At 41.4% G+C, this 18,916-nt stretch overlaps 1 protein-coding gene across 13 annotated transcripts in view; it reads right to left on the bottom strand.

The window, feature by feature from the left end:
- Positions 1-18,916, bottom strand: part of EPB41L2 (erythrocyte membrane protein band 4.1 like 2) — a 203,543-nt gene that overhangs the window by 59,370 nt on the left and 125,257 nt on the right. For all 13 annotated transcript variants that reach the window (XM_046677718.1, XM_046677728.1, XM_046677726.1 and 10 more), the window contains 3 exons: positions 18,369-18,473; positions 6,616-6,658; positions 2,285-2,360 (listed from right to left, as the gene is read on the bottom strand). In XM_046677718.1, the coding sequence (XP_046533674.1) occupies positions 2,285-2,360; positions 6,616-6,658; positions 18,369-18,473 (224 nt within the window). The remainder of the gene's footprint in view (positions 1-2,284; positions 2,361-6,615; positions 6,659-18,368; positions 18,474-18,916) is intronic.

The raw sequence follows: 18,916 nt of genomic DNA, 5'->3' as shown, positions 1-18,916 counted from the left end.
CAAATTTAACCACTTGCTAAATGGCAGTGCCCTCATTCTTGAAGATCTTTTAGAAACTGCCATTCCTGCTGGCAGCTGCCACCTTCCTCCTGCAGATGCTTCTGCCCAGCGTAGGTTTCAGGGCCCCATCTTCCTTTGGCCCTGCACCCCACACATTCACACGGGTTCACTGCCCCTGGTCCAGCATGCGGTATTAGCCAGCGCGGGTTCAGTTATCCCTGGATTATGGCAGAAATCCCTCAGGCAGGGCGGGACTCTATCATCACCATAGTCCTACAGTTAGCAAAGGACTTGCTACGTGGCAAGTGCTCCATGACTTTCTCAGAAGGAAAGTCGTCTGGCTCTCCCCAGTCTGGGTATTTTTACGCACTGCAGGAGCTCTCTTTCTACGGAGGATTCTATGTTTCCTTGACCCCAGAACACCAAGAGTACAGCTACATTTATTTTAGAACACTAAATTTTAAACTATGATTCCAGGTTACCCTCAGCTTCTCTAAGTCTAATCAAGAATAGTGCCAGCTCTCCACATTCTACGGCACTTGTAAATCCTCAACACAAAGATTTCTCTTATTACTAAAATCTTGTTGCTCCTGTCTATACTATTGTCTCTACTTTTCACATGGGTCCTTTCCTCTGTTTTCAAAGCTTAAGTCTATGATTCAAAAAACTTCAAACAGAAACTCCCAGCAGCTTCCAGGATCTCCCAGCTCCATCTCCTCACCCAGCAGGACAGAGCTTTCTCCAAACATTATTCTGACCAGCATCCTTGCTCTCCTCAAAAGCCTGTCCCACCTTCAATGTTCACTCGGGTCGTCGTGAAGATTTCACTGGTGACATTCAGGCCCCCCAGCTCCACGCGCGGGCTGGCGGCAGGTCTCAGGCCGCTCCACCAAGGCTTTTAGTCAGTTCACTAGACTACATCACTCCTCCCACCACACACAGGGAGACTGCTCCAGCCCCGGGTACAAGGAAAACCAAAGCACTTTCTGACGCTGTAAGTTGTGATCACCAAGGATTATCATCCCCCAAACCAATTACTGCAAGGAGCGTGGACGTGCAGAGGGCGCAGGGTCACACCGGCCCATTACCTGCACTGTTCCCACACACTCCTGCAGGGTGGCTCTGTGTCACATGCACGCCGACCTGTCAAGTGTTATGCTCCAAGCAGCTCACTGTGCAGTTACAAAAGCTACTGTTTATTATTGACTAGCTGAAGCTAATTCAATCAGACGTTGATTAGCATCAGTACATCCCTGCTCAGCAACAAGTAGTGAAGGGGAAAAACAGGCCTGTGATTTATCCAATCTTGGAAAGAAATCTCCATCATTCCTCTTTCACAGGCGTTACATACTCTGCACCTTTGCAACTTGATGTCTGACAACAAGGCTGGCCTAGCAGAAAGCATGAAGGCACAGGAGCCATGGGAGTCAAAAGCAGCGTCTTTCACTAAGACGCTCCAGCTTTCTACAAGTATACATATGGAATGCAGTTTTCCTTGGCCATGCCATGTACATAACCTTCTAAAGATGTACACAAATCACCCTATAGACCTACTCTTACCAAAGCTACGAAGCTCTGTCACTGGTACCCCACTTAACAGGGCTAAGCTATCAAGGCACTGCGGATACAGAATGTTCCTTGGTTGCCATTCAAATACGCAGTCACTCTCAGAATCAGTAAATGCTCTCTTGCTCCTAAAGGGAAACTTTTATTTGCAATTTAAGTGTATGTTCATATAGCCTAGATAATCTCAGAGGACATGGAAACGAAAAGCTATTGACTCTTGCATAAGAAAGCCTACCTTATCAGGTATCTTCCACCCGCCTGGGGGAGGTGTAGGGTGGGGGGGGGGGGGGCAACAAAAAAATTACAGTTCAATTGACTTCTAAAAATAATTTCATTTTTCTACCCTTATATCACCTTTGTAATATAAGACCCATGTGTGCCTGGGTTGTATAATAAAAACCATCTTAGCACTAAAATGTGAAATTTTAAAGATCAGTGATTTTTGAAAGTACTTGGAAACAAAGTAGTCAGCAATATTTTTAAAAATATTTCCTTACTCAAATATAAATGAAGAAATCAAACAACAGTGAAAACAATTTTTGAAACTGGCAACATTTCAAACTAGTTTGGAGTACCCAACTTCCAAGGAAACTTCTAAAACTCAACTTAAGAAAAAACGTTTTGGTTTTAATCCTGAAATTACCCACCGTTCTCCCAGGGCACAGAAATAAATGAGAGCTATAAGTAAAGCTTCATTTTTAATGTAAATATAAAGTACCTGGTGATATCTTCAGTCAATTGAGAAGGATCAGGAGGATAAAACTTCACATTAAAGGTGAACAGCCAGGGAAGATCTGTAATTATTAAATATCATGGTTACTTATCCAACCAACAGAATGCCCATTTAATTTGATAAAACTTAAAGGTAAATGTTCAAACAGTAAGGACTAGTCCCACTGGAAACCAGTTTAGAGAATTTCATTTTTTAATTTAAAAGAAAATATCATTTACCAAACAAAAATCAAATGAAAAACAAAATAAAAATCAATTACATAAATAACCCATCACTAAAGAATAATAGGTTCACTTTTTCATAAACATTTTCTGCTACTTCACAAACCTTTTATATGGTGATTATGCAAAAATTTTAATATAACTTCCATGTAATAGTTCTGAGGTAAGATTTGTTTTAACCACTGAATCTCTCGATCGTATATTCTCAACTCTTTTTTAACAAAAAGAAAAAGCATTTTAGGATTTCTACATTGTTGGGGGAAGGAGGGCTAATGAGCAAGTAATCCTAGCGCCATCCAGGAAATGATTAGTGGGCTATTCGAAGGACGCGTTCAAAGACACTCCAAAGAAGGTAAAGACTGGTAAAACGTCACAGGATTTAGGACAATAAAATTACTTCCCAGGTTTTATAAAGGGGTGTAAGCATATTCATACATAACATACAGTTTGCTCTACTGTGCCACAAACAACGAACGTATCAAACAACCATGTCATAAATGACTTATTAAAAGTTAAAATATTGCTACTTACACATTAACACTTAACTCAAGTTTGAGATATCATGCTTTGGATGGCGTTAAAAACGAACAAACAAAAAAACACACAACTCTGGGAAGAGGGCAGGTATTATTTTTCTAAAGGGACCAAGTAATTCCACTGGCCTGGATTTAGAGCAGCTCTGAAAGTTCATAGTGTTTCTCATATACACAAAAAAGTGTGTGTGTGTTACTTCACTCTATGCATATTTGAAAGCCTCACAATCGCTTTAATTTACAGACTTGAAGAAAATTGTACTGAATTCCATTCTCCTGTTCAACGTGTCATTTTGCCCTTTTCCCACCATCAGCACATTAACTTTTCTCTCACTCAAGAGTCAGCAAATACTTTCTGAATGGCTACTGGGAACACATAAGCACTTTTGCTGGATTTTGGCTCAATACATCACTATTCTAATAAAGTCAATCCTGCTGAATTTAAGGAACAGATTTAAGTTCTGTGTCACACATTTAAAATATCATAATGTGATACAGGACTTTCCTGAAGATGGGGAGACACGAGGTTTCTTGGCCTGCAGCGCCACACTGGGTGTGACTACACACTTCTTCAAGGTAACTGCTAACGCATCATTATGCAAACTCATCACAGGATTATCGTTTCCTAGTGGATCCTTATTTTTTGGTTTTTAGGTATTAACATGAACACATGCTTGCCTGGATATGACTACTAACAGAACACATATTTTAGCAGCAATAACACAGAACTTTGAATTATATTATCATAATTTTTGCCTAGCTATATATAAATAGTCCATCTGGCTATGGATTGTTTATATATTAATCACATGCAAGCCTTAGATATAGTCTTATTGGTGGACATTTGAGAAAAAGATTTTAAGGCAAATTTTAAATAGGAACCAATAGGTTGTCGGTTTTCCAAAGTAACTGAAAAAAGGTTAATATTTACCTTTGCTAATTGCCTATTAACTGAAAAGAAACAATAAAATCATAGGAGAGGCTGGGCTGACACAGAACAAGCAGTTCTCTTGTCCATTTCAACAGACGCAGGCGGAAAGAGGTAAAGACAACAGCTGAAGCTCCATTTCCTCAGCCGACTTTCACGACGAGGACAGGATCCCACTTAGAGAACCACCTCCAATAGTTTTGAAAAAGTCAAATCCTACTTGTTACTGTTATTTCTCTTGCCAAACCACAAGGGCAAAAGTCCTGAAATAACTCTAAAAACTTCACAAATAATCAAAGCAGAAGGCTGTGATTCATAATCAGCAAAAGTCTTGCCTTCCAGAAATGAGGAAATCTCGGCTCTGACATGAGCAGCACACAGAACTAATCAAACAAAAGCCAAACAAAACCACAGGAAACAACTCAATGGAACATCCATCATGTTGCACGGGTTATCCTGTTCTCTCTCTGGAGTGGGTCATTTGGCTGGTCTGGTTTCAGAAAAGTGAAAGAACACACATCTGTGCCTTTTTGGATGCACGCACTTTGCAGAGCATGAAATGACTGCAGAAGCGACAAAGGAAAGTTCCAAAGCTTTCAGGTACAGTTTCCTCTGCAGTGTAAGCATAACGTACCTGTGTCCAATCACTCCTTTTCTTTTCTTTCCCCTTTGCCATCATGACGCAAACAAACAGATGAAACACCAAGGCAGGAAATGCAGGAGGGAAGAGGAGGGGGATGGAATGCTGGAAAGCCAGGGATAACAGTCAAAAGACAGGGTGACCAACCACCCCAGTCTGCCCAGGATGTCCTGTTTTAGCACTAGAAGTCCCACATCCTGAGAAACCTCTCAGTCCTGGGCAAATCAGGAAGGTCACTTTAATCAAAGACATAAAAAAAGGACAAGAAAGATGAGTCTAGAAGGAAAGGACACGGGAAAGATAAGGCATATGCTCCGAATAAAAAAGGAGAGTAGTAGGAAAGAAATGATAGGAAGACTACCAAAAAGATTATAATTCAAGAGAGAAAAAGAAATGAAGAAAACCATTGTGGAAAACCTATAGTGAGAGACAGAAGGCAGATGGAAAGGAAGAGAGGGAGAGTATAGGATCTGTTCCAGCGTCCTGACATTAGGAGGAACAAGGAAGCAGAGAAATGAAGCCCACTGTGCCAAGGGCGGCCTGCAGGCTGGCTCAGGGAATGCTTCCTCCCTGGATGGCTCTGGGGCCCACGGTCCAGAAGGGTTGGTTAGGATTCTGTTCTCCTGTCCTAAAAGTTCCTGCTGTTTGTGGCTCCCTAGCTTTTCTGCTTCAGTCATTCACAGACCCTAAAGGAAATTAAGTGTCCAGATCCCCTATCAGAGATTTTTCTGGGGTGACAATGTTTCTTGGCACAGATATCACAAAGCCAGCCACAGACAAGGCAGCCTGCAGAGAGAGAACCTACGGAGGGAACTGAAGCTGGTCAGAGCAGGACACGGAGTCCCTTTGGGAGTCTACAGTGAAACCAGATGGGGGACAGGGCCAAGCAGGACTAACTACAACCCCAGGGCTAACGAGCACATCAGGTGGGCTTGGGCTGTGGAACAAACGAGTGCAGAAGTATTCAAACTGCGGAGGACTGGAAAGAGGGCTCTGCGTGCTTTTTCTCTCCAGTCCTCACCCCAGCATGTCTACACACAGCGTACCCACGTGCCTCGGGGCCAGAGGCAGGCTTAGGAATTAAGCCAATTCTACACTCCCAAAGTGAAGGAGACAGGGCAACAGGAACAGGTCTACTTAGACTGAAATTTACATAAAAAGTGAAAGCTACAGAAAAGCAGCTTCTTATTCTTTTCCCCTGATAGAAAGGTCAGAGATTCTTTCACAGTGGTCGACACTGTGAGGGAATATTTAGGACTATGAATCTAGAACTCTTGACAAGCAGAGGAGTCCCTAAGCCATGTACAAAATAAAGTCATGATTCTACGAAAATACTGTGAGAATCCTGAACTTCCTATATGATAGAAATGCAGGGGCTGGCTCCGTGGCCAAGTGGTTAAGTTCACATGCTCCACTTCAGCGGCCTAGGATTTTGCCAGTTTGGATCCTAGGCACGGACATGGCACTGCTCATCAGGCCACGCTGAGGCAGTGTCCCACATGCCACACCTAGAAAGGACCCATGACTAAAAGATACAACTATGTACTGGGGGGCTTTGGGGAGAAAAAAAAGGAAAAAATTAAATCTTTAAAGAATTGCAGGGGCCGGCCCCATGGCCGAGTGGTTAAGTTCGCACGCTCCGCTATGGCGGCCCAGGGTTTCTCTGGTTCGGATCCTGGGCCCGGACACGGCACCGCTCATCAGGCCATGTTGAGGCGGTGTCCCACGTACTACAACTAGAAGGACCCACAACTAAAATATACAACTATATGCTGGGGGTATTTGGGGAGAAAAAGCAGAAAGAAATAAAAAGAAGAAGATTGGCAACAGTTGTTAGCTCAGGTGCCAATCTTTATAAAAAAAAAAAAAGGCAGAGTAGAGCTGATCATTCTATCACATTATTCTAGTCTATATTCCTATGAATTTTATTAAAGATAGAAATAGACACAAAGATGAACTTAATAACTTCAAAATATGATTATTTAAATACTCACTTCGCAGTTGTCTCTTTATTTCTTTTGCGGGATCTAGCCAGTTCTGTAGGGGAAGGAAAAAAAAGGTTAATTAACCCATGAGAAATATTCCAGGATCCAAAATGGAAGAATGTACAGTTCACATATCTATTTAAGTGTAAACATATTTTAATAAAGTCCTATATTCGAAGTAGCTTTTACCTATTAGCATTACACTGAGCTAAGTATTGACATGTTTCTGAATGTACGTGTGTTAAAATAAAGTATAAAAATATTAGAACACTTTTCAGGGGTTCTCTTGGGCCTCTTTTCTTGGATCTGAAATCAAACATGTATCCAAATGGTACACAATCTATCTACAGAGAGTCTTTATTCTATAGAATTGCCAGCAAACAGCGCCTGTGGACACGGAAATGAAAGCTCAGTCAAGGAGAAGCACTGGGTCTTACTCATGAAGGATAAAATGTACACTGGAAACTATTGGTTAAAAGCATGGACACCCAATCAAACACAATTATCTCCACTTCTAAAGCCGACTCCTCCTCCTTAATCTTTCTTTTCCCTATAACGCTGTGGAGAAGTCCTGCCAGCCTGGAGTCGGTTACTTCCTTCCTGGTCTTCGTGTAACATCCTTTAGAAACTTCACTCCAAGTTGGAACGCACAGTCATCAGGAGCTCCTTTTCACTTTCCCTTTATTTCTACCCTTTGAGAAAGTTAACGTAAAAAGATTCTAGGAAACCACTATCATACCTTAAAGCAAAAAAGACCAAATTTCAACGACTAGGTTCAACCCACCTAAGAACATTAAATATTTGTCTTTCAAAGCTACAAGCAAAAGAACCAGCCAAAAAGAATGTGTGTGTGTATATATATATATATTTATCTATTTTTATACTTCTTCCACAGTATCTTCAAATCATTATTAAAGTTCACCTTACTTTATCTCTACTAACAGAAGAACAAATACAGTTTTTGAGATACAATAAACTGATTCAAATAATTGGCTTTACAATAACTAAGTTTCATTTATTCTAAAAGCATCCCAAAATAAATGTATTATAACATCTGTGGTTAAACAGAATTTTATTCAGATATGTAAAGCTAACAATTAAAATGCTTATTGCTATGTAGAAAATAAGAACCTACTGGGAATTGGGGCCACAGAACCTGAGCTTACACTCTTCAACAGTAATAACAACAGGACACCTGGAAAGCCAAGCACAGGGACCCCTGCAGGTTTACTACACTGTTCACGGCTTGCACTCAGGGCATAAGGATCCACGCTGTGCCTGGCTCTCTTCTAACACCGGTTAAACTCCAACCTCTCCACACAGAGCTGGCAGAGCTTAGACTAGTTTCCTGTTACTGGTGTCCTAGCTGCATGCCCCGTTGATGTGAGGGCCAGTGGGACCTTCTAAGGGTACCTCCAGTGCCACGTCAGGGAGCAGCTCAAATTCTCCCCTTAGAAAGAGCCTGGCATTCAGCTCCCACGCCCTGCAGCTGCTGTCCCACACAACAGCTGGCCCACAAATGGCCGGCTATGATGAGTGCACAAGAATGAGAAAAACACATCATTCAGTCTCTAGCCCAGACAGGGGAGGGGTTTGGGGAGAGGCGAAGGAGGGTCAAATGTGTGTGGCATTTCATCCAAGGAAGTAACAACCACAGCAAAAAAGACTGAATAGGAGACAACTGGTGCCAAACTGAAAAGGAAAAGAAAAAAACCCTCAGAACATTAACACAGAGAAAGAAGAGAGTGGAGGAGAAACTACTGGTCTTAAAGGCTGAGACAGACACTTCCAATCTCCAGTTTATTATGTGACAGTTGGTATAGACGCCTGCTCCAGAAGAGCAAAAGAGCTCTCTGTTCTAGAAGGAAGATGCTAGAAGCAACATCATCTTCTGTGACCCCAAGGAGTAACCCTGTGTCCCAGCCGTTCAGCACCTTCATTCTCACCTGAAGCACCAACTCCTTGTACAAACTACCCAACAGCTTCTGCACAGCATGGAGAGAGTCAACAGAGCTCCAGAGACCCAGGGGTATGAGTTTCCGTGCACCTGCCAGCCAAATTCAGACCTGGTGTCATCCTCGGACCACTTTTCACAACATTGCCAGACAGACTATCAAGAGGCTTCTCTTCTTTCTTTCAGACCCATCCAAAGACCATGAGGGCAGAGTTCGCCTGACGTGAGCCAACAGCAGCAGCAGCGACTCCTTCCCTTGGCCTGGTTTTCTCTTTACTAGCCACACTCACATCCACACCACCAAGGAGTGAAGATGTCTTCCCCTTCCAGCACAACTTGGCAAGGGCCAGGAGAGACCACATGGCTCCATAGTACTTGGCAGTTTCAGGCAACCAATAAGTACTAAATTACTATCTGCTGACTGATATCTGTCCATTGCTTGCCTCTTGCCTCCCCATGCTGTGGTCATCTTAACACACCACAAGTTTTATTATTTTTATAATAATATTTATAATAATAAATAATAACATTTATTTTTATTTGAATAATTAGCTCCTATGAGTACTTAAGACTGTAAGATAGAATTTTACTGCCTAGGGTCATAATTCATAGTTAAAAAACAAAAAAATGACTTAATACGACTTTTAAAAGAACAGGAAGTCTATTATCTGCATTATCAATTACAAACAAATAGTAGACATGAAACCCTTTACTAATAAAAATAGACTTCTTGATTTTGACACGAGGAGTGCTGGATGAATCAAGAAGCAGACACAAAAAGATGGAAAAAGACATCAGAGAATGACATAAATGCACTGGGTATGTGCGTGTGCACACACACACACCATGACAGATGATGGTGCATCATTTCCATTTTTCAAAGATTTGGCTGCCACATATAGAATTGGAATCGGAAATACATGGAGTCCAGTTCTGGCTTTCCACCAACTCTGTAATCTTGGGCTCGTCCCCTGGCTTCCGTCAGCCTCGATTCTTTCAACCGTAAGATAAGGATCACAATATCTACCTCATAGGTAGTTCTTTTCAACCATTCATTCATTCAAAAGCTTCTTGAACAGTAAGTACATATGCAAAGAGCTTCACCCAGTGCCTTTAATAGATGGGTTTTTCGCACTGATAAAATTAAACTGGCTGACCACCTTCTGGTATATATCCCTCTTCACATAATTTTCTATTTCCAAAGGTGATGTGTTACATATACTAAAGAAGTTAACATTTAAATGAGTATTTCTATCCATAAAGAGTTAATAAATCAGACTCTGCGTTCACAAAATATAGCCACTATATTCATGGGCCAGATGAAATAAAAATCAGACCCTTTTTCCTTAGAGAAAACTGTCTGATAACGTCAGCCCTTTCTGCACAGCTGCCCTACTGCAGTGAAGGCTCCTTCTGGAAATGAAGACAAGGCATAGAACGGCACAATCCCTTCTCATGAAGATAATTAGCGGTATACTAGCCCAAGTGCTTCTAGGGACATGTCAAAGAATTATCCAGCTAAGCTTTTCTAAAATTTGCCTGATGAGAAAGATCCATCTGACAAATTTGTTAAAAAGACAGATTTACTCATTGCCCATCTCAAGCATTCCTTACGGAAGGAGCCGAAGAATCTCTATTTTTAGTGACAGCTCCAGGCGTTTCATGATCAGGCATGTCTGTGGTATAAGGTGTAACTCGATTGAATATAGAATTTTATTAAGGGATAGTTTACATATGACAAACAGTCTAATATTTGACTTCTTAGTTCTAGTTTCTGAGGGGAAATGGTCTGGCCATCAGGCAAACACTAATCAATTTTCATAAAGTTAGCTGTGGATATCAACCACATTTCTAACAAACTGTTCTTTCAATATGGCTTGAAACAAAGTGACATTATAATCCCTGGGCCAGATGCCAAACTCTATTAACATCAAAAATTCAAGACAATATTTTTCCCTTTAAAGAGAGTCCAAAACCCTTACTGATGGTTCCATTTATATATAAATACAACAAGTAATATGGACTTGGAATTCCACATATAAAAGAGTAACACATTGCTTGATTCCACATATTTTTAATATTTTCCATAGTAAAGTTTACAGAAGAGTTCAACAGATATTAAAAAGTTCTCATACTAATAATGATAGATTTTCATAATCAGAGTGAACGGAAAGGCTTCCAACTCCAGGTCTCAAGCATGAGAGACACAGTACTACACTAAAATCAAAAGAAATTTTAGATTTTCTCTCCATGGAAAAGTTTCATACAAATAACCATGGCTTTTCCTTTCACTTTATAATATGTTGAAATGATAAGTGACTGGAACTGCTATACATACAGATAATATTTGGCATGAAAAAGAAAGCAGCCTAAATTTCTGTATTCTATTATGGAAACTGCATGGGTTTCAAACAAAATAGGACCAATTAAGCTGAGTTGATACAACAGTAATAATTTTCTGTGGAAAATTAGGACAACACGCAAATCCGTATTGGAAAAATAAGAGTTCTTTTGCCTAGATGTCTTGAGGACTAGACTTGTCTACATAAGCAAGAAGGAATAAAAAATGATAGAATACAAAAGTTTTGAAAGCAAACCAGATTTATGAATAAGATACTACCAATTACATCTGAACACTCAATTTCTGAAAAGTAATTATTTCAGAAGGATACTCCACTGTTTATTCTCCCAATATTCTATAGTTAAGCCTAGATAAAGTATGTGCCTAATTTTGTGGGCATTTTCATCTCGCATTTCATAAGAGAAACTACAAAGTAAAATAAGGAATTATGAGTTCCTTATTGAGCATTAGCATTTTTTTTCAATGAGAATCCTATGGAGAATCCCTCCAAACTTAACCTTATCTTAATATTCTCTGCCTTAATGCCCTTAGCCTCTCCTTAACTTCAGCCACCCTTTTCCATGGCTGAACTCTCGGTCTTGTCATGACACTGGGTTCTCCACCCCATTAGACTTCATCATCCCATTCTCAGATGCAATCACTTCCGCTCCTTCTAAGTTTTCTACCCATTTCTTCCCACTGTACCTGCTCTTCAACTTCTTTGGACTTTCACCCCTTGGCTCCAGCCACCTTCTCCCAGCCTATCAGCCCATTTCAGCTTCAGTTATGTCCCTCCTGCAGTCCTGTGAATAATCAGCTTGATCACCATCTCATCAGCATCTCCAGATTCTCAATCTTTTGTCCTGTTACCATAGCCACCAGTGCCAACTGGGAACCCTTTCAGCACTCCACTGCTCCACTATCACACCTAGGTTGCAGATGGCACTTAGAGAAAAACACACACCAATATATTCTGCTGCCATCACAATTTTATGGTCTCCAATCTCAGTTGGACTGTTAACAGCAGGCCACACACTTGTCCTGAGTAGTCTGCTTCTCTGGGTCCCCACTGCTACCCTAGTGACTCTGAGCAGAGGATTTTACCCTCTATTTCCCAGAGATTCTAGACTGCAGTTTGCTTACCTCAGATCTATTTACAACTGCATCACTCCTTATCTTACTTCTTGCAGACTCGGGATGAGATCACCCTCTTAATTCAACGCTGATCCTCTTCTTGACTACAGAACCTCCCATCATCATCACTTTCCTCTCTCTCCAACTTCACCCTTTTCTGGGCTTTCCTGTAGCCAAAGTGGAAGTACTTTCCATCCAAGCAAATCTGTCAACCCCAAAACCCTCAGTAAACTCTGCACTGTCATATACAATAGCCATCGGTCACAAGAGGCTACTTAAATTTAAATTTGTACAAGTAAATAAAATTTAACTTCACCTCCTCAGTCACACCAGCCATATTTCAAGTGATCAACAGCCACACGTAGCTAGTGGCTGCCACACTAGGCAAAACGGGTCGAGAACATCTCACCACCGTGGAAAGTTCTACTGGACAGCCCAGTCTATATCCTCTCATATCACTTTCCCATCTGCCCTTCTCTTCACAGCCAGGCTTCTTTAAATAATAGCTTATACCCACTCTCAAATTCTTTACTGTTAACTTCCTCAGACCTCACCTACCTCCTGGGTCCCCCAAACACCATCTAGCCAATATCCTACAAGCATTTCCAACTTAGCGAAATGAAAATCAGATTCCATCTCTGCTCCCTAACCACACACTCCTGCTGCTTCTCCCAGTCCCTGTGTAAAAGTCTCCAACAAGCTCCCCAATTACCCAAGCCTGGAACTCGGGACCTTTCCTCAACCTCTCCCTCACCCTCACACCTCAGAGTCAATCGGTCACAAAGCCCTGCAGACATTACCGACTCAGCGTCTCCACTTCTTTACTCCTAATGTCACTGCTCTAGTTCCCATCACCTATGGACTAGACGATGGCCTTCCTGGGTCTCCGTCCCCTGTAATCTCTCCCCACACCACGAACAGGTTACTCTTCTAAAATACAAATCTGACTATGTCTCTTCCTATTTAAAACCCTTCACACATCAGGATAAAAATCTAGATTCCTTAGCACAAGATACAAGGCTTTCCAAAGCATGATCTTTGCATACCTTTCCCATAATCTCCATCAGCACTCCCCACAAATCACCTCAAATTAACCCATGATAGAAGGTAAAACACTGTGCTTGCTGAGAAGACACAGCCAGGTCATCCCTTAAGTTTACTGATGCCACTGCAGAAACAGCAACTGGAAAACTCACCCTGGGAACACCACCCGGAACATCCTTCGACACCCCCCATATAAAGTCTTGTAGGATGACTTTCAGAATTTGATAAGATGAAAAATTGCTCTAAGGCAAGACGATATTCTTCTGCTTTTCCAGTTATAGCTGGAAAATAGCACAAAATGTAAAAATAGTATAGTATATTTGGAAAATATATAACTATCAAATGGAAAACAGTATAGTATAGCTGTAAAATAGTATACCCATTTTTATCTTGACTGACAGAAAGTTTAGAATAATTGCATTTTCTCTTTTTTTCCTTCCTAGTTTGCCTGGTTTTGAATGTTATCTTCAACATTTATTGCCTAGGTGACCTTGGGTGAATTATTTAACTTCTCTATGCCTCACCTTTCCACACCCACCGAGTGCGGTTGATAATACCAACCTTCCAGTGTCGTTCTAAGAACTCTGAGACAGTATGTGTACAGGGCCGAGAGCAGCGCCTGCTGCCCTGCGAAAGTCCCAGAACGATTAGCTCTTGATTGTCACGTCTGTCTTATTTGGGATATTTTTATGATAAAAGCCATCTTGGATTCCTTTAAAAAGAAGTTAAGTTATAAATAAGCATGCCTGACTACAAGCCTCAATATAATACGACATTCCTGTCAGGAAATAAAACCACTCAGTGCGACCTGTATTGTTCAGACAGACTCCACCTGCAGCGTCTGTTCCACGCTGGCTGCCATTCTTCAAGGCACAGCCAAAATCAAATTTACTGATTCACTTGTTCTTTCAAAAGTTGTCATCTGACCTAAAATTCAACATGTCTCAAAATACACTTGTGATATACTCTGCCATCTCCCAACTGGGTCCCCTCCCTTCCCACTGTATGGCACCTCCATCCACCTGGAAGCCCAGGTGTTTGTCACCTCTCACACCCCATCAAACATCAGACTGATTCTACCTCCTTCCTAAATCTCTCTGCAATCGTTTGCTTGTCTGCTTTCACTACAACCCAAATGAGGCCACTTTTGTGCTTTGGGTGAGCAGTTCTGCACAAGTTCCCTCCCACCCGAGGCCCCCTATCAGCCAAAGTGACCTTTTCAAAGGTAAAACTGGTCGTCTCACATCACTGCTTCAGCCCTTCAATGATGTACCATCTTTCTTAGGTGAAAGGAAATCTCCCAGCCTTAACATATAGCCTAGATGGCCCTACATGATCTGACCCCTCGCAACGCCCGGTCCCTTTCCCCAGCAGAATTTCATTCTTCCCCCTAACTGCACCAGACTTCTCTCAGTTTTCAAGCAGGCAGCTATCCTGCCTCAGGGCCCTAGGCAGGTGCTTCCCATGTCCCTTCACCCAGCCAAAGCCCACTCGCACTGCAGGGTCTCTGCTTTAGCCTCTTTCACCCCTAAGAAGTCCTCCCTGTCAGTACCCTGAATCTTTCCTGGAGAGCAGCAATCAAACTTAGTGACCGTGTGATTCGGATTTTTACTCTGTCTCCTCAACTAGAATGTAAGTGGGGACCATCCATGAAGGCAGGGTCTACTTCTTAATTGTTTATTGGTAAATTCACAGCAGTACACTGATATGCACACACATGTATTATGTTTTTTTAAATTGTGGTAAAAAATACATAAAATTTACCATCTTAACCATTTTTTAGTGTACAGTTTAGCAGCGCTAACTATATTCACACTGTTGTGCAAGAGATCCTAGAGCTTTTTCATCTCGCAAAACTGAAACTCTACACCCACTGAACAACAGCTCCCCCATTCCCCCTCCCCCCCAGTCCCTGGTAACCACTATTCTACCTTCTGTTCCCATGAGTTTGACTATGGATACCTCATATAAGTGGAATCGTACAGTACTTGTCTTTTTGTGACTAATACAAGACAATGTCCTCAAGGTTCATCCATGTTATATAGAATGTGATCGGATTTCCTTCTTTTTTGAGGCTCAATAATATTCCATTCACATTTTATATATAACACATTTTGTTTATCCAATTCACCCATCAATGGATTTTGGGTTGCTTCCACCTCTTGGCTATTGTGAGTAATGCTGCCATGAACATGGTGTGTAAATATCTCCTTGAGGTCCTGCTTTCAATTCTTTTGGATATACACCCAGAAATGAGATGGCTGGATCATATGCTAATTTTATTTATAATTTTTTGAGTAACCTCTAAACTGTTTTCCACAATAGCTGCACCATATTACATTCCCACCACCAGTGCACAAGGGTTCCAATTTCTTCACACCCTCGCCAACACCTGTCATCTTCTGGTTTTCTGATAGTGGCCATCCTAATGGGTATGAGATGGGACACAGGTAGTATCCAATAAATATTTGTTATGTCTAGATATACTGAGGCTACATGGATAAAAAGCTATAGTCTCTATCCTCAAGAAGTTGCTAGCATAAAGGGGACAAAGACTGACACACAAAGGTTTGTGCTATACATGTCTACATGGCAGATGGAAGGAACAGGCAACTCTCCCAGAGTTGGGGGCAGGAGGCATGGTGGTGGAAAGCCATCAAGGAAAATCTCAGAGTAGGATACTTAAGTTGGATCTTAAGGAAAAACAGGCATTCAGATACAAAAAAATGGGAAGGACATTCTAAATGTAAGGAATAGTATGTTCAGGCAGATAGAGTATGGACGGGCAAGCCTCCTTTCAGCAGAGAAATTTGGTGTGGACTGAATATGGACTCTGTGTGAGAGGTTACTGAGAAATGAAGTTAAAGAACAGACTGAAGTCACATGACCAACAGCCTTATGAACCAGACTAAGAGGGATAGACTGTATCCATTAAATGGTTTTAAGCCAGAGAGTGCCAAGGTCGGATATGCATTCCTGAGAGCTCAATCAAGCAGCAGTGTGCAGAATGACCATGGGGCCCCGGACTGGAGGCTAATAAAGCAGTCAAAGCAAGAGATGGCAGGGGCCTAAACCAAAGCAAGAACTGTGGACAAAGAGAACCAGGAGAGGGCTGTCAGCAGGTAGAAAAGGCACAAGGGAAGAGGTCTAAGAAGGGGAAAGAATTTGTGCCCACTCTTCAGGGAACAGATGAAGTTTGAGGGGAAGATGACCTGTTTGCTTTTAGACAATTAAGTGTAGTGCCCAGTAGGCAGTTAAGTATATGAGTCTGAGATTCAGGGGAAAGATATAGATTAGACATATATACTGAGAGTCATCAAAACAAAAAATAGTGAATCTTACTATCTAAATACCAGCCTTTCTTATATAAATCTAGTGTTCGGAAAAAATAGATGCCTTAATGTAGCATATCCCGTTTCTCCTAACAGAGCACGTTATTCTACATATCTCACAACATACTGGATGGTTTTCCTTTTTTACAAAGATTAGATACTCCTCTGAGTCTACCAACATGTCATCTCAGAAAAAGTGAATAATGATAGCCAAATTCCTGTCGCTTTCTCTTTTGCAGCTTTGAGGGCCAACAGTAAGGGCACGTGGTTGGAAACATCATCAAGACCACCTTATAATTTAAAGTCTAAAAATAGCGCCTCGTTTATTTAGTCAAACGTCTAATATGTTATTACTCTGCAAAAAGTATTCTAAACACAGTTCTAATAAGAACACGCACATACTATTCAGCAGGCAGGCATGCAATTTAATTGTCTTTAGTTTGAATGTGGAATTTAACCACAAATTAGGTATCAAGGATTTAAAACTAAACAAGTTGAGAAAACTTAATTTATACATAATTATCACCCTTAGTACTCTGTATTTCATTACCAGGACTTATAAATACAAACAACGATGGCATGAGGGAAAACGAAATTTGCAGCCTATATTCATCCACTGACTATGTTCTATTGACTGTGATGTGAATGTTAGATATTGGAAAAGTAACTCCTTTCCTGGGACCAGGTGCTCTGGGCCTCCTCAGAGAGAATGACCACAGTTAGTATGTCCACAGCAACAATCTAAGGGACCTACAAGGGCTTCACTGTAGGGTGCAACCCTGGACCAAACCTTAATTCCTCACTCCTAAACTCAGTATCTTCTCCACTAGGGTTAAGTCCCAAGACTCAGAAAGTGAAGCAGAAAAGTCCTATCTTAACAATGAGGAAAGTGCTGGAGACTGAATGCTTGTGGCCCTCCCCAAAATTCATATGTTGAAACCTAATCCTCAATATGACAGTATTTGGAGGTGGGGCCTTTGGGAGGTGACTAGGTCATGAAGGTGGGGCTCTCGCTAATGGAATTAGTGCCCTTATAAAAGAGGCTCAGAGAGTTCCCTGTCTTCCACCATGTGAAGACACAGCAAGAGGGCACTCCATGAACCAGGAAGCGGGTTCTGCTGCCACCTTGATCTTGCACTTCCCAGCCTCCTGAACTATCAGAAATATATGTCTGTTGTATAAGGGTCAGTCTACGGTGCTTTGTTAGAAAAGCCTGAACTGACTAAAACGGAAGGCTACAGGTTAAGTCTTAATTGCCAGAAGTGGTTAATATTTCTCTCTTTAATGTACCTATGAAACTGAGAAGACCTGAAGTTCCCAGGAGTTAGCCTTAAGCATTAGAGACTGGGATGCTCCTGCTTAGTGTCCTAAGAAATTCCTGGAGCAGAAACAATCAACACACTCCTGATGTCAGGCAGGTGTCCACAGGGTCCTGGCTGGTCAAATCTACCACCTGAGTCGGGCTAGGCCCACCCCCTTTTTGCCCCCAACCACAGGGCACGGAACACCTTCACCCCACACAGCCACCACAGTCTGCTCAGCAAGGCAAACGCTCTCTCCCGAAGCTCCAGACAAGCACACGTGGGTCCTCCTGACATCCCTTCCAACCGCCCCCTTCCCTGCCTTCTGGGCACGCTTGAACTCCTAGCATACAGGTGAACTCAAGAGCTAAAAATTCAACACAAAGATTTTAAAATCTGTTCAGTCTCTAGTAATTAAGGCAGGATAAGACATTCCAGTCTGTCCGCTTGTAAGTGGAAAAGCATACACAGACACAATGGCAAAAAGTGACAGAGATTCATATAAGTTTTCAATATTTACCAAATTTCTACAATGAACATAAAATACATCATAATAAAAACATAAGTTATTTTAAAACTAAATTTTACACTGGTTAAGAAAACAAAATAATATCTTCCTAAGAAGACATAAATAAACTTGGAATCACTTCACTTACTCTCTGCTCAGGGTTTTCCTGGAACAGAAGCCCGAAGTAGTCCTTCTCCAGGAGATTGAGATGTTCGCACACTTTGTCAAATAACACCTGGCCCTTCGCGCGTTTCTGAGGGAAAAGAGAGAATATCTTCAGTTGTCAGGCACTCAAGATTCCGGGAGTACTGTAAATAAAGGGCATCATATCAGATAACGTTATTTAGCATAAACGAATATAAAATATTTGTTTTCCAATCTTCTTTCATAATAAAGTGATGAATACCTTTCTCACTTTAGACTCCCCCCCCAACACACAGACACACGAAGCACAGATTCTAAAATGAAAGCATCATCAGACAGATGCTCTTCATTTTACTGCTTCTCCATGTCCATATAAAAAGAACTAAAAAAGCAAAACGCCAGGAGTTCATTTATTTATTTATTTATTTTTTTAAAGTGTAAATGTACTTAATGCCACGGAACGGTAAACTTTTTTTTTTTTTTTTTAAGATTTTATTTTTTCCTTTTTCTCTCCAAAGCCCCCCCCCCCCCAGTACATAGTTGTATCTTCTT

This window comes from Equus quagga, chromosome 11, assembly GCF_021613505.1.
Source record: "Equus quagga isolate Etosha38 chromosome 11, UCLA_HA_Equagga_1.0, whole genome shotgun sequence".
Classification (NCBI taxonomy): domain Eukaryota; kingdom Metazoa; phylum Chordata; class Mammalia; order Perissodactyla; family Equidae; genus Equus; species Equus quagga.
Note: the sequence above shows the minus strand (reverse complement) of the source record. Positions and strands in the feature narration are given on the sequence as shown.